At 31.3% G+C, this 26,230-nt stretch overlaps 1 protein-coding gene across 1 annotated transcript in view; it reads right to left on the bottom strand.

Moving 5' to 3' along the window:
* Positions 1–26,230, bottom strand: part of LOC106717143 (glutamate receptor 1) — a 48,096-nt gene that overhangs the window by 8,390 nt on the left and 13,476 nt on the right. Inside the window, exons 5-11 of the mRNA XM_014510868.2 lie at positions 10,839–11,092; positions 10,290–10,439; positions 7,097–7,303; positions 5,556–5,663; positions 4,381–4,612; positions 4,128–4,216; positions 977–1,144 (exon numbers count right to left, since the gene is read on the bottom strand). Coding sequence (XP_014366354.2) covers positions 977–1,144; positions 4,128–4,216; positions 4,381–4,612; positions 5,556–5,663; positions 7,097–7,303; positions 10,290–10,439; positions 10,839–11,092 — 1,208 coding nt within the window. The remainder of the gene's footprint in view (positions 1–976; positions 1,145–4,127; positions 4,217–4,380; positions 4,613–5,555; positions 5,664–7,096; positions 7,304–10,289; positions 10,440–10,838; positions 11,093–26,230) is intronic.

Genomic DNA, 26,230 nt, shown 5'->3' with positions numbered 1-26,230 from the left:
TTTTCAGAATAGTCCCTATTTATAATGTTGTAAAGAGGAAGGATTTGTATTTTTGTATAACATGTAATGAATTTACTCAAAAACTACTTGTCTTGAACATAGGCTAGATTTATTACAACTAAAGTTTAGTTAACTTTTCTAATGTGTTCTTTATCAGAAGAATTTAATTTTGATTATTAAAATTGCATTTTGCAGTCTATAAATCAGACAAATAGTTTACAAGATTAAATAGAATCACAAACAATAATCGAAAAATCAGTTCGCGGACCGAGTGTGGTTGGTTACAACAGTGTTTACGAAGTTTTTAGTTCTTAATTAATAGGACATCAACGTCAAGGGTGATATGACAGAAAAGAGATTTGATGGTCGCCAGTTGTTTCCAATAGTTATGAAAGATAAATTAAAAAATAAATGCAGAAAATGTACGTTTACTTGTTTACTAGGTTCATAAATGCAATAAATCAATTATCATCTTACTTCTCCTCCCTCGAAGAACTGTCACAAACAATCTTGTGTGAACAAGCTTTTATCGTAAAATGTTTGGTTACGCTTCAGGCGACAAAGAAAGTTAGTTGTCGTGTATATCGGGCAGGAAACTTTTGTTCACTACTACCGTATTCTTTGTTATCTAACCATTGTTGAATATTAACCAGTTTACGTCAAATAAATCTTGTAGGCATATATGCCGGAGGCCAAATTTTAGACATCTTCGCCTTCCCACCGTTTTCATGTAAGGATAAGAAGAGGAAGTAAATTTGGCGGTGTAGGGTGTACAGGAGAGGAATATTTTCTTTTTCTGGACATCATTAAATATAAGAAACGCATTTGTATCCTTTCAAACTATTGCTATGGGCAGTGGGAACTTCGTTAATTAACAATACCAAGTGACCGTTACCACGTTTGTCGCCTTCTGTTATAAAAATCAGAATTTCTTATAATTCTATAAATTAAAAGATAAAATATTTGATTCACTTACCCATATCTCCTTTGACAGTGGTTTTAGAAAACTGAACGTATCAGCTAGTTGCTTTGGAGCTCTTGTATGGACGACGGGATTGTCGATTGAAAGAAAAGGTTCACTAAAATCAACCAATTTTTCTCTTTCTATTGTAACCGCTAAAGGTGCCACTGCTAAATCCGCTTCCTACGGAAAAGAATATATTTAACCTCTGTGTAAGATAATTCAGATTAAAAATCTATCCATCCCTTTACAAATAATTTACATCCCTTTTAATAAGTTTGCAGTGTATATTTAATTTTTGCGATATCTACAAGGAAAAACAAATTTTCAACAGTTTCGTCTGTGTGTAATCACCGGAACACCTAGGCCGATTGCACACGGGCATATTATAGGCTACATTTTTTTAAATTCTGCGCTGAAGAAGTCGCAGACAACCACTGGTTTAATATAAAATTAGCTGTCTATTATATCTAGATAATACTATATCTTTGTTGAATGTCTTTACTCATAATTGTCATGTTTAAATCCGACACTAATTGGTAATCCGAGCGCACCGAGTAACATACCCGCTAACGCGTGTTCCCGGTTGCGACCGCTTTTCCGAGTCGCTGCGGCTAAAGTAATCAAATTCTAGGATTACCAAGTTGCAGTACAGTTGCATATAAAAAGCAATTTATTTGTAAAGCAAATTAACACTTGTGTACTAGTCGCAGCTCTAATTCATGTATGTCTAATGTAAAATTAATAAAAACAATCACTCTGCCACATTGAGTTTAAGGAAAGTAAATTTATAACCGTTTAATTATACAACTTCTTAACCTTTTTTGGTTAATAATAGTTTCAAAAAGCTTAGGCATCGGATTATATTACGTTAATCTTTCTTTCAGAACATTTCAAAGATCCAATTTGCTTAGTATCTTCTTCGTATTTCCGATATCTTTAAAGAGAAAATACGACCGCTCACTGTAAAATTCACATAAGCAAATTCTTTTAAGTAAGAATACAGTTAGAGAGAAGCAACTTATAAGATATTACCTTAACGCTAATGTTTAAAATAACTTTAACTTATTTTAAAATACAGTAAAAGTTATTATCTTTGTTGCTATTTAAATATTAACTTTATCATAACTTCTAACAGATTTGGTAAAATAAATATAATACAATTATCTTCCCAAGATTTTCCATACAGATTGTTTTTTTTTATCGATTTACGGCATTTTTGACTTGCCATTTTCATTTTAAGATGCGACTTAGTTTTTCTGATACTCATAGTATTGAAATAGTGATTTTTAACTATTTTGAATTTTAAAGAACTCAAAGACTAGATAAAAAGTCACAGTATCATTTGACATAAAGAAGAAAAGTGCGGATTTGAATAAAAGCGCGATATTGGTTTACGGGGGCATTTATTCTAACTGTCCAATTTGTATAATGGAAAATGTTACAACGAGATAAGGAAGTAAAAGTATTAAATGTTTTCTTGGACGAAGTGTATGTAAATTTAAAAAAATAAGTAATATTATCAACATAATTATCATATATTATTATAATCGTATGATAACTATTCAGTTTATATTAAATGAAATACCAAGGATGATATTCAACTAGTGTATAAAATATTTTAATAATATAGTACACGCGAAAGTTTAGATGGATAGTTGAATGTTTGTTAGAAGGTATTTATTATGCGGCTCAACGAATCTGAATGAAATTTGGAACAGATGTAGAACATAGTCTAAATCAGGTATCCCCAAACTATTTTGGACAAGTGACCCCCTTTTCCTAAATGAACAGTTTCCACAGACCCCCACGGCCAAATTATCTACTTTTAAGATCAATTATTGTTATTATTTTTCATTCTGACTTAGGTCAATAGAAGAAGACAGAGTGAGAATTAGTTCTTCCATTAGAATTAGTAGTTTAAGTTCGATATCGACCCCTTTGGGAATCCCTGGTCTAAACTAACACATATACTTATTAAGTTTTTTTTAACTCCACGCGGACGTAGTCGCGGGTGACAGCTAGTCATTAATAAAAACATTGAAATGAACGTTATAATGTTGAAATTGAATTATATTAAAAGATTCCATTGGAATATTTCATCAATTACGGGAAATCTAAAAAGGGCGAAAGGGCGAAAGCCCTAAGAAAGGGCAAATAGCCAAGTACTGGTATGTTTGGCTATTTCGAACATTTAGTAATCAAAAAAGTAATTCCAGCATAAAATCATCGCTTGCTGGTGCAGGACAAATTAAAATATATATACTGACAGTTTTTGGAGTACATTCATGTATGCGGTGACACTTTACATAGTATACTTATGATATTGTTATTTATATTTTAATTATATAATAACGTCCTTATTTTATTACGTGATTCTTAATGATCATATTATGTTAACTATCCAACTATTCGTTCATTAGTTAAATCAGAGAATAAAAATGACTCTTTATCTCTCGTTCTCTTTTATACTGGTACTTCGTAAACAAAAAGAGCATTTATGTCTTTGTAAGAAAATTTCTTACAACCTGACAGTAATAATCAGGTTCAATCAATTTTTATGATTTATTCCCGTCAACGTAAGGGTATTATCCAAGAACAACTGTGACGGTCATTTAGTATTTATAGGCCATGCTTTATTTTATAGGTAATCGATATTTCGAAGACCTTTGCAAAAAGGGTCTTATTTTAAGAGACTAAGGATGTAAAGATATTTGTGATGCTCATTTTATGTTGGACTCAATATACATTTTGGTAAATAAATAAAAAACGCGTAATTATATTCGTCGTCATACAAATCAAGGCATATTTTAATTGTTTTAGAGTTCAAATTTATAAACGCTTTTTAGAAAACTCATATCCTAAATTGTATACTTTCTATATTAGACTCGACATATTTGTTCGACACGGTTACGGTTTAGTTAGGCACAAACTGTAAATGGAACCCAGGTGTGTTGTGACTTACGTAATTTAATTACTGAGCCTCAAACACATATGGGAGTCTTATCTTTCTGTCCACTTTGTGAGTATGAAACTGGTGATGGTTAGGTATGAACAATATACGTTTTTACTTCATATCTGAGCATCAATTCAGGACTTTCTAGCTTTCTATGATTTGTTATCATGAATTATATAGTTGTGCAATATTAATATATGAATTACTTACCTTTTTAACTACTTCTGATATTAACCCGGACCAAGCGTCAGAATCGCTATTGCTCCCAATTTTGTTCTCCTTCACTAGTCGAAGTTCATCTAAAAGTAGAGTGGCAAGATTAGTTTGGTTATTATTTTTTGAATGTTTTATAACATTTACTTTGGAATAAATTCCATATTTATTGTAGTTCAAAGCTATTAAGTTATAAAAGTAAATTAACCATTGGGACAGATACATAAATACTTTCAAACACATTTCTTACATTTTATTTTGAGTCTCTTTGCAATTGAGTCAAATAAATCTTTACAAAATCCATGCAGCTGATCTTCTTTGCGACTATAGCCAATAGTCTCATGTTTTTGCATCATGTAGGGTTCTTGAAGGATGGTAGTTACGATGTACGTTTTATTTGGATCCAGAGAAGACGGCGAATGTAGTTGAATATACTTCGGCGATACTAATGTAAGACCTTGTTTGTCCGTCCATGTAGCTACCTAAACGATCGTAAATTAAAGATAAGGTTGTCTTAAAAACAAAGTTCATATGTCATTATTGCTTTCATACTCGGTGAATTTTTAATCCGTGATATGCATCTGCTGAAAATATCTATCTATTCAAGACCTTTTAAACTGAAACCAACACAGAAGTCCATAAAACATCTTATTAAAGCGACACCGTGATCCAAACATTTAGTGGGTGACGTATAGATTACAAACAAGTTTAGATTTTAATTCATAAGAGAGTAATTATTAACGCAACAAATTGTTATTTTATTAAAGATCCAACGAGAATTGGTACTTTACTTGGACCTTATTTGAAAAATTTCCATTCGTAAATAGTTTCTAGTTTGGCTAGCGTAAGATTAAACGTTAGTAATCTACGGGATTATATTGTGTTCCATATTTTTTTTTTTTTTTCGCAAATAAAACACGTTATGGTACCCATTTATATTAAACATTACAAATGGTACGAAAACATATCTTTATTGAGGCATTTTGAAACATATTTTCTAAAGTATAGGTAACGGGTGTGCAAAGTATTGTATCACAGAGAACTTTATAAAACAGCAAAATCTGAGAAATGATTCATATTAGTTATAAAGAAACTCCGGTACAAGAAAAATTACGAAACGTCTGGTAGCAGTAAAATTTATAAACATCGCTGTTTTGTGCACAGTCGTAAAATTTATATTTTGAATATCACAATGTAACGCATTAAAATTTATTTTCCCTGTTTAGGATCCGAGATATAGACTCTACTTAATTTCATTAGAAAACACAAGTCATAAAATGTATCTTATTTATATAAGACAAAAATACATTAGGATTTTTTTATACAAATAAAATAAAACAATAAGTTTACTTGGTAATGATAGGTATGAACTGTTGTGAATTTTAATTTTAACACAAAGTTATTTTAAGAAAAAAAAATGTTTACCTGGATCATTGCACTTTCAACTGTCATTTCCACAACTTGTAAAGTAAAATTATATCTGTGACCTTCTTCGTCGAATGAAATATTTCCCGTAAGACCCTCGATGTCCGTCTAAAATAAAAAGAACTCTCAGATTTTTGTTGTCTTAGGCAAACATAATATTGCGTCCTCCGAGCCTACTCTAAATTAGGAATGATTAGCTCTTAGTCAAAATCGCTAGATTAGTGCGAATTAGTGCAATCTGTAAATTTCTTTGCAAGTATGTGCAGATTGTGTCATTATGTTTCTTTTATCGTAATAACGTGGCACCACGGGGGTTGAGCACTTGATTTGTAATCTTAAGGTCCTGGGTTCGAATCCCGCTATGTACCAAGTTGTTTTTTGTTTTACATATGTGCATTTATTTGACGTTCTTACAGTAAAGAAACCTACACATATTTGGGAATAAATTCAAGGATATGAGTGAAGTCAACAAATCTACACTGGACCAGCGTGTTTGACTGTGGCCTAGTCACCCCTAACTTTCGGTAGGCTCCGAGCCCTTCGATGGGGATGATTGAGCTGATAATGTTGATGAATAACGTCTGATAAATGTACATATGAAATTTCAAAACCGCAAAAATAGCAGGCATCGAACCCAGGACCTAGAGTACAAGTTCAATGTTTAGCTACGGCAAAACTGACGCCCGTTCACTGTCTTAATTCACATTTATATACATCATAAACCACAAGTGTAATATAAAAAACACACGTATAACAAGTGAACTGTTTAATGTTTGAAACTGAAATACTCAGATTCAAACATGAAATGGCGAAATAGAAACAAAAAACTACTGTTATGCATATTCCGAATGGCACAGAACATTGTGTGGGTGATTCTATGCCCACATATCAAAGCGCCGAGAACGTTGACGACACAAAGCTAAACTTTCTTTAAATACGGGCTTGAATACCACATTATTTAAAACTAAATAGATATTTGAATTAGTATTTCTCATTCGCAAAAATCTTTCAGAAAATAATATTTTAATGATACCATGAAAGTTAACTATATTTGTTATTCTCAACTAACTTTAGTTTTAACTCTATTGCTTTTATTGTAAAAGGAATCTTTTACATTTCACTTCTTTTTCTATAACATCAATTAATAATTTTCTCTGCCAAGTCTTAATTCAATAAAAAAAATACAAAGTATTCAGGTTTAAAAAATTCGTTATTATTGTCGTTCAAAGTATTCGGTGAAAGAAAAATATAACTAAAAAAACTTGAGAGGTGTCAAGGGACACCCGGATGGAACGAAGTTCCTTTCGATTAATTAGTGAAGGAACCAATGGAGTAATTTTCGTTATATATTGTCATGTCGTTGCCATGGTGAAGTAGCGCTCATTCGTCGTTAACATACTTACTATAGCAAAAAGTGTCGTGACAACTTTTCGTAAGAATTTTTTCCGTCTAGCCCCCTTTCACAACGCGCGTTAAGGAACTTCGTTCCAATAAATGTTAAATCGATGTAACAAATTATAAGTACCAAATAAAACTCTTACCTTTTTTATTAATCTTGATATCTTATCACCATGCTCGAATGGTATAACCCAACTCTTACTAGGATTGCAGTCTATTACTTTGGTTAAGTTGGCTTGCGCTGCTGCACGGCGTAAAGCTGTTCTGAACGCATCAGGTTTCTTTCTCATCAGTCTTCCCAGCGCGTCCATCAGCACTTGTACACCATCGTACATAAGAGCAGTTTGGGCCTGTTATCAAAGTTACAATGTTTAGATCTCAATTTTTGAATTTCACATATTAAATTGTATCGATTTATTTAGATAAATTCAAAGTATTGCCATTTTTCTTACGATATCAATTTTAAAATTAATTCAATTATTTATATGAATAATATTCAAATAATCATCCTTAACTGTTGATATGATTTAAAGCTTTTTTAAACACAGCTTTTGTTCGTTTATCTAACGTTTAATTGTAAATTAAATTAATTGACCATGCCGAAGAATATTACGTTTATGTTTATTACAATATAAAGAGAAATCCAATTTGTAAATGCATACAGAATAACCTCTGTCACGGTTTCTCGTACGAGTGGCACAGATTGTAACTGAGGTAGTAATTTTGGATAGAATCGTAACAGTGACGAATGACATTGACGGAAGTCAATCAATCATTCTCCATCTTCGAACGGTTGTCAGTACAGTGAACACTGCGGATTATCAAATTGACTTCGGTTATTTGGTGTTTGATTTTTTATTCCTCTAAATTTTAAGTTATGTTTGTATCTTTAATTTGAACTTTAAATACTATTATGAGTTATTTCAAATGTCTTTTTTATTGTTGAATTAAGTTCTAGAATTACGTATTTCGAAATTAAAATCATTTAAGTGCGAATTAAGTTTAACTTACAAATCAAGTGAGACTAGCTTACGTTGAGAACATTTTTTTATTAATCATAGAACAGATAAATTATAATAAATAAACATAATGTTTAAGTTGTCAAGATAAGAATATGCAGCAATATTTCGAGCGAACAATTTTGGCGAATGTTGAATAACTTAAAAAGTTTTTATTAGCCATTACAAACATAATATTCCAGTGGATCACTCAACGCATACATTATTATATATCACCATGAACACATTACCAATTTCTCTGAAACAATTCTCAAGTGAGAACAATGTTAAATCTAAAAAGGCCGAAGTGTAACTCGAAACAGAGAGATCATAATATGAAGTAATAATTTATGCCGGGTAACCACTTACGGTTTCATTAGGGTGCACGCAAGTTAGTGAAATCTACATAAACGCGTTATTACTCTACGTCGGAATTTTCTTTAAACGAAATGTTATTTACCACCTCGGTGCTGACTTTATGTAACGTTTTGGGTTTGTCGTAAAATTTTGTTGATACTTTGGATGAAAGAAGATTTATTAATATGCTCCTAAGCCTTAAATTAGTGTGGAGTTTATGTTTATATTAAAATTTCAATGCTTTGCGCGGCTTGTAATTCTTCCTATAATAGTTACGTGGTTAGTATAAACTTTTTTGGATACACTAAAGTAAGGCTATGACAGTTGCTAGATGATGAAGTTTGTAACGCTTAAGTACAACCTAGTTTGTGATAACTTAAAAATATGATGCAAATAGTTTAGCTGATCGGTACTTTTTGACCATATATTAGCATTAAATTATGTTAATCTATATATATAAAAGAAAGTTGTGTTAGTTACACCATTTATAACTCAAGAACGGCTGAATCGATTTGACAGAAAATTGGTGGGCAGGTAGCTTAGAACCAGGAAACGGACATAGGATAATTTTTACCCCGTTTTCTATTTTTATTCCGCGCGGACGGAGTCGCGGGTAAAAGCTAGTCTTTTATAAATTAAATTTTTACGTTAGGCTAAGGTACATTAATAATGTTTAACTTTAATTTTATTAAATTCATAGGGATTTTATTAAAATGAAACTTGTAATAAAATACGCTAGAATCATTTAATATTGAAATTTAGATTCATTACAGAAATTTACACCCCATGGAGAAATCCATCGAAGTTATAAAATGGATAAACTTGCCTGAGGCAAAGGTTCTATCACTAAACATTATGAACCTGGAATGGAAAGGGAGGGGAACTGGACTTCCCTTGGAATATCCTTTGTGTTTGTCCTTTTATTTGATGATTAAATGTAGAAAGCGCATGCGGATGCTTATGGGCAGCGGTAACTTCGCTATTCTGGCAAATTTCGGTCGCTGCTTGCTCGTTTGATAAAAAATAACTTTGTAAAATTATAATGTCAATATTGTCAAATGTATTATATTTTTAATAGAGTATATTAGGAGTATACTCCTTTAAAACGCTACGACTGTATTTTTACTGCACAAGGTTTATAGCAAAGTGTCCGTGAATTCATATTTGTATTGTAAAACACTAAGCTGTATCTTGCGAAGGCATATACCGTATTATATTAAGTGTCAAAATACAAAACTATAAGGCAATCAAATTTTAAACTCCATAAAGTACATTAAAGACTATCTAAGAATAATAATAAAAAAATAATAATTTATGAGTTATTTTCTGATTCATGAATTAGTGTATGATTTTCTCACAAAAAGTGGTCAAATCGTAAATTGCAGCTGGAAAAGTGAAGAAAAATATCTAAAAAATTCTTTACAGTATAAAGAGAAATTGTCACGATTTACTTCAAGAAATTAAAAGAAAGAATCGCGCTATTGTTATCGGAACATTTATTTAGGTCAGAGTTTTGCTGTTACATTTTATATCTCATTCTATTTTTTATAACTTTTGCATGTTTCATAAACAAATACAACATAAACCAAAGGTTAGTATTTTTAAACGCTATCTAATCCTTAGTCTGTAATTCTTGCAATAAAATGTTGATTTGTAATATAATTTTATTTGCCTTGAGTGCTAGTTTTCTCGTACATACAGTTTGTACTGAAAACCTCTGCATCACTAATAGCCTCTTATTTTACGTACAAAATGAACGTGAAAAGCCTTTTCAAAGGATTTCTGTACAGTATAATAGGCAGAAGTATAAAGTAGATATTGGAAAGATGTACGGAAATGTAATTTGAAGGAAATGCCATAGGTTTTGAACCGACATGACTGCAGTGCTGTAAACTCAATCGTAGTGTCGAACGCGTTAATTAAACTGCCACTGTCAGGCAAGGCATATAGAGTTGCGTTAGATCCATATCAATCCACTTACCGATATGGTACCCTTGAAACGTGGGTCCATTCTTCGCAAGCCGTCCATGAAATCGCGTACGATCTTACGTGAATGATCCACAATTCTGAAACCCGTGATGTTAACAGCACCGTATTCTGTTACTTCATTCTCCCAATGATCGTCCATAACCTGTTTATTAAAGAAAACAAAATTAAAAAATTCCATAAAACAGTAGCTAACTAGATACAGTTATTTAAAAGATAAAATAAACGTGAGGTTCAATGTATTTTAAAATATTTAAATAATTTAAATTAGTCACAATATAACGTAGAAAATTGTATTAATTAATAAAAACTAAAAAAAAATATAAATCAGAATGGATCAAGTTCAATCGGTATTTCGTTAAACTTTAAAATGGAATAACTCCTCCATAAAAACGATGTGTACGTTTCTAAATCGGCCAAGAGTGAATTGACCTTTTTTTACGTACTGTGACTTCAAAACGATTGACAATTGAGATCGCCAGCAATTGGATGTTACACGTTCCACGTTATTCGGCGTCGGCTCAGTGAAACAGAAAAAGCTTACCAGCCCACTGAGCATGTAGTGGTAGGTCCTACGGCCCAATTGTACTTTTCGCACATGCTCCACGAGTATGTTTTTCGCATTTTTCGCGTTACAATCGAGCACTATGCGTTTATTGCTCCATCGGTCATACTGTTCCAAACTCAACAGAAATTCCATTGCATCTGATGCGTTATTAATTCGCTTCACAAGCGATATTCGAAACGTTGTTCGACCCGGTTGCATGGTCTGGTACAGTTGTTGCAGCCGAAGCAAACCTAATGGTAAATAAGTTTAAAGTTAACTAGTGGACTTCTAAATTTATGTTCGTGATAGTTCATATTATTGACTTGTGACTGAATAAGTTATTAATTGTTCATTTTCTTATGGTGAAACATGATAATATTAAAATGTATTATCACCAAAGAGATAAAAAATTATTTAACTGTACGTAGTTATATAAATTCTACTATCCAACTATTTCAAATCCTAATAATACTAAAGAAAAATATATCATGAGAACGAAAGTGGATCGGCGTAAGTAAAGTGTAATAAATTAGTACAATTCCTTTCGTTTAAGCGGCTCCCGAAAGGGAAATAGTTACATTGACATTGCCAGGAACATTTTCATGCCGCTCTATTTTCCAACTCTCCTAAACCAATTCGAGTCCACGCGAATTTTATCGAATTAAACGCCCCATATAAAACAAGCCAAACGAAAAAAGGACAAAAGCGAGCTTAGAAGAGGCAAAAAATAAAAACTCTTTTGATTGGCCGGCTAGAGGGAGAGACGCGGGGGCTACACACGTTGTTATAATATAACTGTCTAATGAAACGGATAAAATACGAAATATGGTGGGTTCGTGAATGCTAACACGCCGTGAAGGCAATTCAGTGCAGATAGTTTTTGTAAGCTGTTATACTTTATACTACAATGGCTTTTAATGCATATAGGAAAATTGCATATTATACCTCTATCTTTAATACTAAAGAAGTATTTAAATTTTCTAACAGATATATTAAGAATTCTTATTACGAGTATGTTTAACTTCATCTTTAACTTATAAATAAAACCCCCATACATAATTCACAGTAAAAGTGTCTTATTATAGTTAAATCATAAACATCAATATTATTATCATAATATTTTGTACCTGGCGCATTGTTCGCAAACTTTAACATTCTACGTTGACGAAGTTGTAACAATTCGTAAGAACGTTACACGTCGACTTACAGGTCTAGACAGATTAAACCTCCAAATTACTGACGTAGTAGGGTTGAAACTTTGCAGTGGATAAATCTGTTAACATTCTCGACTCGCACAATACTTCAATTCCTGCATAATTTGAAATATTTTATCAGCTTGGAAGTCCTTACTAACATAATATTTGGAATAGGACTACAAGAGCATCTAATTTATTGTTTTTTTAATGACGTTATATTACGACATAATTTCAGGCTACAGAAAGCATTTGTGGAAATCGACTGCAATGAATTCGTGAGAAAACTGATATTAATATAATGTTTAAATCTAAAAGTGAAGTTGATATTAAAACTCACTAAATTTTAAAGAAATGATTGATCAATTTGACATGTAAAAATAAAGATTCTATACGTTATGATGAATTATTTGGAACCAATAGCTCTGAAAGTAACTTTATGTGCGGAGTGCAATGTATTTTTAAGTAGTAAAAACGCTAGCGGTGGTCCAGCACTCGACTGGAGTTGTTTGAATGCATCAAGTACTACAACGTGAACAGTTTTTTTTTTTTCAAAAAAAAAAAAAGAAAACAGAGCTGAGGGCGCTTCTCTGTAGCTTTTACACAGTAACTTTCCCTGCCAGTCTTTTATGAGATTAATCAAATTTTCGTATATTCAAAAAAAAAAAAACTTCGTCAATTTGTTTCAAAAGCAAATGCCGACATGGATTTTTTTACGCTTTATTTCTTTTTAACGTATCTTTAAAGAGGACTTAGGAAATGGTTTGAATGCCGTGTTTTGTAAGCTTAGAAGTGACATATATTTGCTTTTGACGTGTTGTCATCCAGTTATCTTCCCGTCAAGTCATGAGTTAAGAAAACATCCTTCTGTGGTTGAAGCTTTTTATAAACGGCAGATTTTGTTGCTATGAAGAATATGATGCATTGAGAAATAAATATTACATGCAAAAATATTTTTACCGTATTTGTAATGTGAGAAAATTGTAAATCTAATATTCAAAAGTTGAATATATTCTTTATTCGTTTTCGCATGTTGATATTTTATAAGTAATTTAATAAAACGTCCAAGTAATTTAATTAGAATTTGTTTGAAACATTTATTAACTCTGCTGTAATTGTCTCACTGAGTTTTCCTTTCCATATCATATATATTAGTAAATTATCGTTTATACAACTAATGTTTATGTGCAAAAATTAAAATTTCAGTTAATCTGACGTTTTATTCGCAAACAAAGCGGTACTTAAATCATGGTATTTATAAAAATGTCACTGAGTGCCAACTCAAACTTTAAATATTATTTAACTATCTAATATGATTTTTATAAACAAATTTGGCTACATAAGCCACATGCTAGCACATCAACGTCAAATCCGGAGTTAAAGACAGTCGCCGTGGCCGATATCGGCCGGGATTACATCAGCATCTAATATGACCAAGATCGAGTGATTCTCTTAACTCTTAGAACTTAACACCTTGACTAACATTCAGGTAAATGGAATATTATTGTCAATCCAGTGATGTGGAGTTACGTGGTTTATTACATTTTTTCATTCCCAAATTATTTTCCTTCTTCAAGTTTTAAAACAAAACAAATTAAAAGTGACAACAAACTTGACGACAGGGTCGCAATATATTGAATCCCTACATTCCTGTTTTGGAATTAATTAAATTCAAAGGCTATTACCCCTCGAATAAAGTATACTTTCATTTTACACCATCTTAAATCTAAACAACATTAATAAAGAAAGGATTTTTATATTCGTTAGTTGATGGTTCTCTACTGCGTTTTTCAGTTATTCTGCACATGCTAAATTCCAAATTAAATCAATAGAAGCATTATAATATTTAATGTCTGCTGTCAAATATAATCCCTATAATGTAATACGTTAGTTTAATTAAGCCGCGTGATCCGATTGGCGGGGTAACACTGTTTAGAGATAAATGTGCGGAGGTTAGATGCGGTCAAAGTTTTGTCTGCGAGGGTACAGATTCCCGCATGTCCGTTTGAACTTGTGACCCTTAAGGTTTTCATCTGTCGCCAGTCGACTAATGACGTGTGACGCTAGTTACTCCGAGTATCCTATATCAATCTATCATCTATAAACTTCTCAAATATAAAAGTTTCTTACATTAAAATTACAGTTTTTTTTTGTTATATTTTGAACATGTGTTTATAAATCAATTTGATGGTGATTTCCTATATCCTAAACGGCATGACTAATTTTAAATTATGAAGCATTAATCGATTCTTTTTCTACAGTAATAGGAAACAATCAGTATAACTTCATCATTACAATAAAGAATCTATTAATGTAAGCCTTACAGTTTATTTCAAACAAATCTTTTGAATCTTTATTTTAAAGCTTACATAATTAGAACAAATCAACTAACATTAGTACGACTTAAATATACTGTTCTGTTCTCGGTAGATCATAATTCGTGTGTGCAGCGCACATAACGGATGAACGTTAACGATTTGGTAAGTCTGATTAGCTCACCACCATGATATACAGCTGCGCTACAAACCACAACAGAATAATATGTTTTCGCTTCATTTTAACTCGCTTTCCACAATAACATATTGCGACAGATCGCAGACAGTATAAATATAAAGGTTGTTATAATTATAATTTATACTTCTATTTACTAAAGTGTTATCTTACTAATATTATAAATGCGAATGTTTAGATGGATGGATGGATGTTTGTTTGAAGGTATCTCCGAAATGACTCAACGAATCTTGATGAAAATTGGCACAGATGTAGAACATAGTCTAGAAGAACACATAGGCTAGTCAAGTTTTTTTTTAACTCCTCGCGGACGAAGTCGGGGGCGACAGCTTGTAATGTATAAAATGTTCATTACATAATAATCATTAATTTTTTAAACAATTAACTGGTTATCTAAAATCGTAATTCTGGAATTTCTATGAGTACTAATAGACAAAAAGCATATCGACTTACTATGTGAATTTTTTTTATCTGTGCTTCTACAAAAACATTTACACTGTTATATTATGGATATTACGTTTGTATAGACTAAATAAAACAAGGTATTCAGTGTGGTTTTCTTTATAATAGAAGATAGCATCGGTTACAGAAACCCTATTAACAAAGTGTCGTTGTCATTCCGTCTATTGTGTCCCATTGGAATGGAATCGAATGGCTTTTAGATCACTACATGGGACAAAGGACAATTTAGTCGAAAAACACTTCAAAGAAATGTTTCAAAATAATTGCGCCCTGATATACGACTCTGCTCAAATTATTTTTTTATGCTTTGTATTTATGTAAAAGAAAAGTAAAATTAAGAAAGTAAATATTTGTAGCTACAGGAGCTAAAAATCATCACAGAATGAACAATTTTTCGTAAAAAGAAAAATTTCTGCAATTTAAACAACACGTCTTAGATTTTTCAATATTTTTTGGTAACAATTATTGTTTGCTCTATCACCCGATTCCCGCTTGACGTCGACTTTTGGAACATCCTATAGAATCGCAATAAAGTCAGTATCTAATAAAATAAATATAACGAACTTAATCTCTCGTATACAATGTATAACTAATTCGAATTACGTATTCTAATTTATAAAACCCTTCAGAATGTAGAAATCAAAATCGATCTTCACTACAAAATTAATAAGAATTGTACATACTATAGCCCCTAACGTAGCTAAAGATCGAGCTCCTCGGTGGGGACGAAAAGCTGACGGCGTATAATGCCATTTGTACAATACACATATTTTTTAATTTAATTTATTCGAAGTTCCAATCAGTACAATACGTATTTTTTCAATTTCCATGTATTGGCCACTCGCTCGGAATTAACGAAGCTTTCATAAACGTACTAAGCGAGGATCACATGCTCCTGAGTGTCAAATGAAAATAAATTATTGAGCGAAACGTGCGGGTGTTTCAGTTCGAAACGTTAAATGGAAACTCTCCGTCCCTTGATTAGTCGTATCGACTTTTATATTGGTTTGTATTCGCAGTTTGTGTGTCGCCGCCTCTGTATCTTCAACAATTTCGTTTGATAGGATCCTTTTGTTCTTTTCCCTTCAACCCTATATTCTCATATTCTGGCTTATAGGATACAAATTGGATTAGAAATACGCGATCTGGTGTGCTGCAGAAATTGATTTTAGGTAAGCGAAACGTTTTTTATGAGCATTACTGACAAATTGAATTATCATCTCTTCAAATATGTAGCTGCTCAAGGTAAAAATAAAAAGATCTGTGGATGGGTTTGCATTTTCCTTATCTATTTTATACATCCATATTTATTTTAATAACCAGGATATTTAAATATAGCATTTTCTAACTGAAAAATATCGTCTTTTTACTTTACTTAGGCATTTATGTTTTAATGATTTTGTCACAGAAATAGTAATTGCCAGGATTTATTTATGATGGAGTCTAGAGTAATTTAATGAATTGGAAATCATTGTAGAAACTTTACAAGAAAAACAGACCCAAAATATGGTGCAGTAGTGTGAACAATACAACACCAAGTATTGATTTCTGTATTAGTGTAAATTAGCCAATATCCTTTAAGCAAGATTTTAATTACTTCAGTCGAAAACTTGAGTAAGATGAAACACCAAAACCTCGTTGAAATCAATTATACCTTTGAAATTTAACTTATCGAAGTTTAAATTCAATTATTAAACCAGAGTCGAGCTAGACTTTTCTATGGACCTCTTTAATATTATATATGGATGATGCGGGAATTGATTAGTTTCAGATTAAGCTGATTATATTTTCGAAAATTTTAAAATATAAATTAAAGTCCAACGAGGCGCGACGAAACTCCGAGGCCGCAACACACTCCCCCGTGTTGAAGGAATCACCAACAATTACTGATGGTGGATTTTGTAGGTGGAATTGGCCGCGCAGGCGTCTTTATACTCTTAACGATAATAACATTCTTTGAAAAAAAATCATCTATTTTATAAATAAGCCTTTGTATAATAAACAACTAAAACTCTTAACAAATAAATTCATTACGCGATTTACATTTACTATGAACTTTAAATTCGCTTGCGAAAAGATTTTGTATGCTTGTAATATCAATTAAGTAATACTTACTTCTAGCGATATCAAATTGACAAACATAAATGATATCAGAGGGACTATTAATTAATGAGTATAAACTAATGAAAATTATAGCGATTTACTATTGGTAAAGTTCACGTGAACGATATATATGAAAGAATAAACACCAAAAATACAATAAACTTTGGTGAAATTCGTGGTAATATTCGCCTACTTACTGAATTTAATTTTATAGCAAAATGAACTGGGTCGTAACTGACGTCATTAAAGTATATTAAATTTCAATATTGTCTCATAATTGCCGAAGAAAATAAATTATTTTAATAAACCTACAAGAATAAGTTAAGGAAAAAATAAGTCAATATGCATAAATAGTTGAAAATAAAAAAAAGGTTTTATCTTGTACCTTCTCTACATCTACAAGATTATTTCCCTTGATGAAATGTTCTCTCAAATCTCAGCTATACAAAGTAACTTATGGTTTTAAATTCCTTTTAGAATATTGTATGGTTTTCCATTCGTAGGCCGTTTTACATATGATAATAAGGGAAGCATTTCGTTCTGCGACGCATTGGAATTCGATTTATTCAATACATTACCATAAAGATTCAAGAAATTAAGTCATGGTTCGAATAAAAACGCATTCCGAATAATGGTGTATTGTTCATAAAAATTGTTTATGGTTTATTTTGAGTGTAAAAATTGCTATTTAAAAAAGTTGTGTTTTGTTTCGATAACGTATTATTGGTCGTATATAATGAATAAGTCAAAAAGTTTTCTAAATAATGGCATCGGAAGGACATATTTTATAAAGTATCTTAGGGAAATATTTTTTCTTTCCTTGAACTATTGGACTAATGCCATAAATGTTTTACCTATATTTTTTCACAATTTGCATAGATAAATAAAAAAATATATCGATCGTACTACAATATAAGGATTTACATTACAAGGACTAAACATATTTAAATTTTATAATAGTATTTAAATTTTAACAAATTAAATATAATTATATCTCAATGTAATAGATTTGAAACAGTAAATCATTAGTTGGAGCTATAAAAACTGAGTTTTCACCACCAAACAAATTGTTAAAACTTTCAAATTGCATTACAAGGGTTTCGTGGAATAAAATGTTCAATAGTTACGATTCATGAGAATAGTATGTTTTTATAAACTAGTTCAGTTTGATTGTGCATTACAAACTTTTTCACTAACTAAATAATCATTAGTGCGAAATTCTGCGGAAGTAGTTTAATGAAGTACGTTTTCAAAATTAAGAGCTACCGTGAGCTGTGTTCAATAATGATGATGGTTGATAACCTTCTTTAGGAGATAGCACCAAAAGAAGAAATGCGATTTCTTCATCTTATAAGATTTTTAAATGAAATTTAAATAAATATAAATATTTTAATGAAACATATGCATATTGCAGCATATTGTTGTAAGCCATAGCGGATTCCATGAAATAAAAGTACATTTAACATTACATTGATTCACAGCGAAACAATTTTATTCCGTTCAGTAAAAGCTACATTACAGAAGCTTCAACATCAGAGGCTCTATCACGAATATTTGCGATATGCGTTTTCGTAACGTCATCGACAAAATATTTCATAAACTTGTATGAGATATGTTCTTGTACTTTAAACCCGATATATTTACTTTATGGCGCTGTACATGTACATGTACGCTGTGATCACGATACGTGTACTTTCTCGCAAATTTTCGGGCCAGGTCATCTGAATTTTGTTCATTCTCTAAATAAAGTGATGAAAAACTAAAGGTATTCTACGGTAGCAGGTATCTTAATTTGGACACGGAACCCGCTTAAAAGTCATTGTTGCATCTTGGAAACGTTCCAGTTATTTATAAAGTTAAGTTTAATCCGGCACAAATACTGAAAGTCTAAATTATCTTACGTAATGCTACACAGTACTCGTTAATGGTTTATGTAACTCGTGTTAATAAACCGCCCTGGTATTGCACTTAACCGTTAATATTAAAATGTTATATCACATGCCTTTATTCCTTTTACATATTTACTGCAATTCAAAAATTAGAACTAGTTGAATAATTAAAAAAAAAACTAAGTTGTAAGTCTGACTTAACTTATTCAAATGACACCTCACACTACAAAATTACAATTGGTCAAGCCGTCAAGAATTGAAATCCATATAAAACCATTTATGTTGATACAAAATATATTTATATACCCGTAAAAACCATTACTCTCCGGCCAGTATTTCCTCCAAAGATTGAGTTTTCTATTTTTGTTAGAACACGTAGAATTGATGCCGAAAAACACAAATTTAACTAGGTCTTTATCTTCCGACATTTTTCGCTCGCTAAGCCTCCATAACATCCAGCCGATACGCGGTTCGTCCACATAAGTTATATTTTTATGTATATTGCGGTAATTCAGACTGACACCAACATAAGTATAGAGAAATATGTGACTTAACTAACTTAGGTTGATTTAAAACGGCGGTTAAATAGTAACATTTTCTCCCAAACATACACAGACAAAAAACATACAACAACAAACATGTACAGACATGTACAAACAAAAATATAGCTTTAACGTTAAATACCTCTTTTAACGTTTACGAAAAATAAAATGAATGATAAATTCCGAAAGACAAAACTGACAAATAAATTTTTAAACGATACGTATTTTCCAAATTTCTGCTACTTTAGTTATTGAAGTTAAAATAAGAGATGAAACAATGTTTTATTATGAATTCTGTCGTGATTTCACTTAGTAAAACTCATCATATAATACATTTATTAAAATTTATATTCTGCTGTATTTTGTACTAATAATTGAGCAACTTAACTTTAAAACTGTGAGATGTTACAAACAATTCTACATTCAACTTTAATTCGTGAACAATTAACGTAGCGTGCAGTGAAACATATGGCCAACATGAGTTCGAAAATACTGTAATTACATGATGTTGCTAAAGCAATATCCGTTGGATATGAAGCGGCGCCAAAGCTTTATACATTAACATTTATTTTTTTCACATTTTACATTCACGCTCCCCAACTTTATTTTGAATGAAAAAAATGTGTATCAGCATTTTTCGCACTACATGTTGAAATATTTTATCACGATAATATTATAAAAACCGGCTTACATTGCAATGCTAAAAAAAGAAAAAAACATTCAGTGAATTTCAAAAAAAATATCAAAACAAAGACAAAAGCAATAGCAAAAGTTCTCAATAAAAATGTCAGGTTAGATCTTTCCTAACTCTCTCGGACATTTTTACAATACCCTGCGACAATTTCTTCACAATTATTGGTTTAAGAATGTGTTGGAGACGATTGAACATCTCCAGAATGGTTCAACGAATCTCGATGAATTTTGGAATAGATATAGAACATAGCCTGGAAGATCACATTGGTTATTTACTAACTTTTTTTTTCAATACCTCGTGTACGGAGTCACGGGTAACAGCAAGTCGTACGTTTATCAATACATCAATTAGTGTCATAGAGAACCAACGTCGATGTTGATGATCGAAAGTTCGTTTTTGGAACCTTACTAAAGTTTAGTTCGGGTTAATTTTCCGTACGAAGTAAACGTCATTAATATTCATTATTGTTTATGAATTAAAATTAATACAACTTCTTGAATAGCCCTTCAGCGAGTTGTAGCTCTTGAAGAGCCCTCGAACCAACCAGCTGAAATCCTAATAATTCAAAGTAAATAACGATTTCATAAACTCTCTGACTCTCATCAAATTAATTATGAAACTGACATGTAAAGAACAATATTGTACAGCTTTCTGGTTCTTAACAAAGAGAGTTACTTTAGACTTATTTTATAAAACAAGTAATTAGCTTTTGTTTAAGATGATTTCGTTATTTACTAGAGACGACTTACTTGATATTTACAACTTCAGTTTCCCTTAATTCGGTACGAACATTATGTACTAACCTAAACGATGGACAAAGGTCCTATACTTAGGATAACGACCAATAACAGATCTTCCTCGTTAAAGTTGTCCAATTCTTACAGTATAAGTCCTTCGTCCGTGTTCACAATCAAGGTAAAGAAGCTCGTTTCCCTCTTCTCAAAAACTATGCTTAATTTTTGGAACGAAGTTCCTTATCGCGCGTTGTGAAAGGGGGCTAGACGTAAAAAATTCTTACGAAAAATTGTCACGACACTTTTTGCTACAGTAAGTATATTAACGACGAATGAGCGCTACTTCACCATGGCAACGACGTGACAATATATAACGAAAATTCATATAAATAAAATGTACTTCTTGTGAAGACTTAATAAGTTTTTTTTATTTATATTTTAAGTTTATTTATATTTTTATTTATATTTAAGTTTTTATTTATATTTAAGTTTTTTATTAATATAAGTTTTTTACTCATAGAATAAACATTGGTTCCTTCACTAATTAATAGAAAGGAACTTCGTTCCGTCCGGGTGTCCCTTGACACCTCTCAAGTTTTTTTTATTTTTAAATGTTGAAGTATTAGCATCTCTCTAATAACATCCATTAATTAGAAATAAAATTAGGATAGGCTTGAAATCCTTCCACTTAGTCCAAGAATCCTTAACTGAATACAATCTTCAATTAAGTATGCATTTAAGTAATGAATTTCCTTTGTCCTTTGAAAACTGCCACATTAGTAATATTGATTGTTTAGTTGAAACATCGTTATTATTCTGTAAGTATGAAATAAGTACCTATTTTATGCAAATGAAAAGGTTCTTCACATGATAGCATGTTTTTCAATTATCTTTAACTTATTTTTTTTCTTTTAGCTCTATAACCCTTTGTGAGCCATGGCTTTGTCCAGCAATTCTTTGTCACTTATACTGAAATTAGAATCTTAATACACATTTAAATTGGGAGCTTTTTTAAATATATTAATTGAATTGAATTTATGATGTAAATTTATCACGCTTTATCGTACCTAGCTTAGCAGCTAATCCAATGAAAACGGGCTTTATGCCGCACCTAAAATATTCTTTTGTTTTACCTACTATCTGACGACAGATTTGGGTCAACAATTTTTTATATCGCACTAACTGGCATTCGTTATATTGCCCGATTAGAATTATTAAAATTTTAATAAATGAATGCAATGATTTGACTTTGGAAACTAAGCAATATTGTGTATTATAGATATTGAGTGCCTTAAAATATGATCTCGCTTTAAATCATACATAATATAAGTACTGACTTGGTATTCAAGCGGAATGGCATGATCCAGGCAATTGGATGCATAGCTAGTGCATACAGTAAAACCATGAATATATTATGCCAAACCTTTAAAGCCTAGCTATAAGGTTAAGCGGGGTACCAAGACTAAGTGTAAATGTTTAATGTCTTAAGTAAGTTTGGCACGTTTAAAACTAAACTATCTTTAGTTTTTGTTGTTTAACATAACAAGGCTTTCAAATACTTAGAAATAAAAGATATGTGACTCTTTTAAGTTCGAATATCACAGATCAGTTGTCATACGAGCAACATAATTCAGCACGGTACATTGCTATTACAAGTTTTTGTTATTATTGTATTTTGAGAGTCAAACGAAGGTTCAATGAATGGAGTAGAAAATCCTATACTCAACAATGTAATGCGCGGCAATAATTTTTGCTAAACACGAGTATAGAAGACTAAGTCAAAGTTGCATAACTGATAAAAAATAAAATGAAATTGAGCCAAAACGATTTCAATATGACCTCAAACATTACCGTGTCACGTAAAATGTGACAGTTGGCAGTGAATAGTAATATGTGATATTCAATGGAGCCGTTATCCTAATATGCTCGCGACTCTTCCGCAGCTATTAGTGACTTATGCGGACTTCCAGCACAGCGGACGTCGGAGTACCCGTACAGAATAAATTGAACGGCGATATCATCTAAGTGCTCCCTTGCTTCGCATCGAATTTATCTTCCATGTTTGAATATCGAATGTTGCTTTATCTGTGGCTTATCGAGTAATGAAATCACACAGCGCCGGTACAACTCACCGAATGCGCTGAGAGATGTTCTCTGCAGTAGTGTCATTTCCCATTTTGAATAAAATATCGTTGCTGGTATGGTTACCGAAATTAGAAGCAATTTTTTTAAGATTTAACTTTACTGTTTAATGAAGATATAGAATATTAGATATAAAAAAATTCAAAGACAATTTAATCTAGTATTCAAAACGACTTCGTAGAATATACTGAAATTGTTGGTTTAATAAATTATAAAATCACACGATGTTTATAATTGTAGAAGATATAGAAACAAATCTACTAGCACAAATAATATCTATTCTTAGTTTGTTGTAATTTTTCTAGTTCATATAAGTTGTTTTAACCCATTGAATGAATGAGAACGGTACACAAAGGAAAATCAGTTGTTGGGTCATTATGTGAAGTGTTGTAGAAGAGGCGTAAACTTTGAGGAAGCGAAACTTTGCCTCAGTCGGAAATGAACGAGACCAAGTTCGTGTAACTAACGTGTAATGAGCAAGAAGAATTGGTTTGAACTCGTGTATTGTGGAATGTTATCAATTTATCAATAATTATAAATTACTTCTGTATCTCTGTAGCTGTTAATTCTAAAGAAATGTGCAAATATACTTTTGGCTGCAAAGTGAATCTCCTAATACTATGAACAACATCTTGATAGTTGACATTTCACATAAGTTCAATAAAACAGTCACTATTGTAGAAAATATAGCTAATGTTTTCAAATAACACTTCTGCTATTTTATTCTCAAAAATACTAACAATTTCTATTTTTATTTGATAAAATGATAAAATATGTATTAATAATTACTAGCTGTCTTGATTCCATTCTCCCTGTGGTCGGTATAACAGATTTTCGGCTTCCATATCTATCCATCATATTAGTCATTACTTATATCTTAAACTGTGATTATTATTTTATTTATTTATTGGTTTATTATAACATATTACATACATAGGTACACAAAAATGAATGAAATTGGATTGAAATTACACAAATTTAGGTTTACAATATATTCATTTTAGGTACTATTTTTTGACTATTTTGAAATTATTTAAAATGATGAAAATATGCATCTTTCTGTATCCATATCCAGATTTGAAACTATAATCCCATAGAATTCTACACTCCTCATAACATGACATTTTTACAATACAATGCAATTTTTTTGCTTTTAATTTCTCTTGCACTGGTGGTACAAGTTAAAACATTCACAAACTTTGATATACCAAACGAAGTCAAAGCAATCAGTCATACGTTGCAATATCTGATTGATTATACGTCTCAATCAGCGGTACATTTGCGTGCATTGAGATACACAGCGTTGTGTAGACACAGTTAATTAACTATGAACCATCCATCTCATAAATAATTTGCATCTAACTTACGTACTTTGCGATAAATATTATTTTCGACTCATTGATAATGGTGTTTATATAGTTTTTAACTAGTATGTACACGTATATACGTATGTAGATTAGCTTCTACAACCTTCTTCAATGAAATTGGAGAACATTGTGTGATTACTTAGACTATTATAGTAATAAACTTTTGTATAGAAGTACGATGTCTGATAGTGATAGTTAATAAATTTTAAAAAACTAACGTGTTATAAGCAGTACAAAATACAAACAGACACGTCTCGCCGACACATTGCCAAAGCCAGTGTTAAGCCGCTCAATAAAAGTTTGGTTGTTAACACACGACACTTCCTCTTTCGCTTTGTCACTCTTACATACATAAAATTTAACATATTATAATCCTATATCAAAAGTCTTACTTATAAATATCTACATATTATATTTAATAATATTATTTCGACGGCTCCTACGCATATTGTACAACCCCAAAAATTTCAGACAATTTTTTAGTCAATGACACAAGTGTTTCCTATGTTAAGTTTATAATCCATTCAAAATGTCATGACGAAAGATCATAATTATTCAATCTGATTTAAGGAATATAAAGATCTTATTGTGCTTAGAAATCGATAAAGAATACAATGTGAAGTTTAGGAAGTTTCCAATGTAATTCAATCATATTTTTATTATTTTATCGCCCCATTTGCCGGGTATTAACGAAGTCAAACTGCTTTGTTGAGTTAAGTTAAATACTTAGTTATCTATTATTGCATTCATTGCCCAGACAATTTCATTCGAGAGTTGGCTCGATACGTACATAAATGTAAGCCTCTCACGTGTAAATCGGAATGGACAGATACTGAACGAGGCCAGTCCTTTGCTGACATTTCATCTAACTTAAGGTCATCGATTGAAGTCCATTGCCAGATATTAGAATAACCTTTAGAAATACTAGTTGAACTACTACTATCCTTAAGTATTATAATTGTGCTTTGCAGTGTTTAGTAAAAAATACAAATTCAAAGAAATGTTTAAGAGCAGATTGATTTACAAAAAGCATGTTTTGTAGAAATATAATTATTTGGGCCAGCAAACCACGAATGAAGAACGAAAACATTTTTATACACGTAAACTCTTATGAAAGAAATCAATAACAGTCTTGAGTTTAATTCAAAATAAATTATTTTTTGTTGTCTAAAATATTTTACCTTTGTTATATTTATATACTGCACAAAAGTTGGTCTAGTTAAGCAACAAGTACATAGGTTGGCGTTGACTATAAATCCAAGGAAGTTTCATAACTCGAAGCAATAGCTAAGCAACGTAGTCCCGAATGAGATGTTCCACCCCTTTACTATACCTAAACATTATTTATGCCTCCTACAAAATCCCTGGGAGTTTGGAGTAAAGGTGAAATATCCAAGTAGGTCGAACAACTATGTTATACATATACGTATTCCATATTTGAAATTTACTGTTAAGATAATCGTATAATTAATTTGTTTTACATTTCACTGAAACATTTAAACAAATTTTATCAATCTAGATGTTAATATAAAGTCATAAAAACTATTTGAACTTTTCATACGATTTGTATTTACCTATAAATTGAAAAGAAAAATTCCTTTGCCTAAGTATTGACCCCACGGAAGCATTAAAACACTTCTGAAAGGTTTCCAAATATTGTACACAGTTTAGAAAACGGAATGGAACGCTGTGACGGTATCAATACAATCTTACATCAAGATGTAATCATAAAGTATTCGGTCAAATTAAACA

This window comes from Papilio machaon, chromosome Z, assembly GCF_912999745.1.
Source record: "Papilio machaon chromosome Z, ilPapMach1.1, whole genome shotgun sequence".
NCBI lineage: Eukaryota > Metazoa > Arthropoda > Insecta > Lepidoptera > Papilionidae > Papilio > Papilio machaon.
This window is presented reverse-complemented; position numbering and strand designations above follow the sequence as displayed.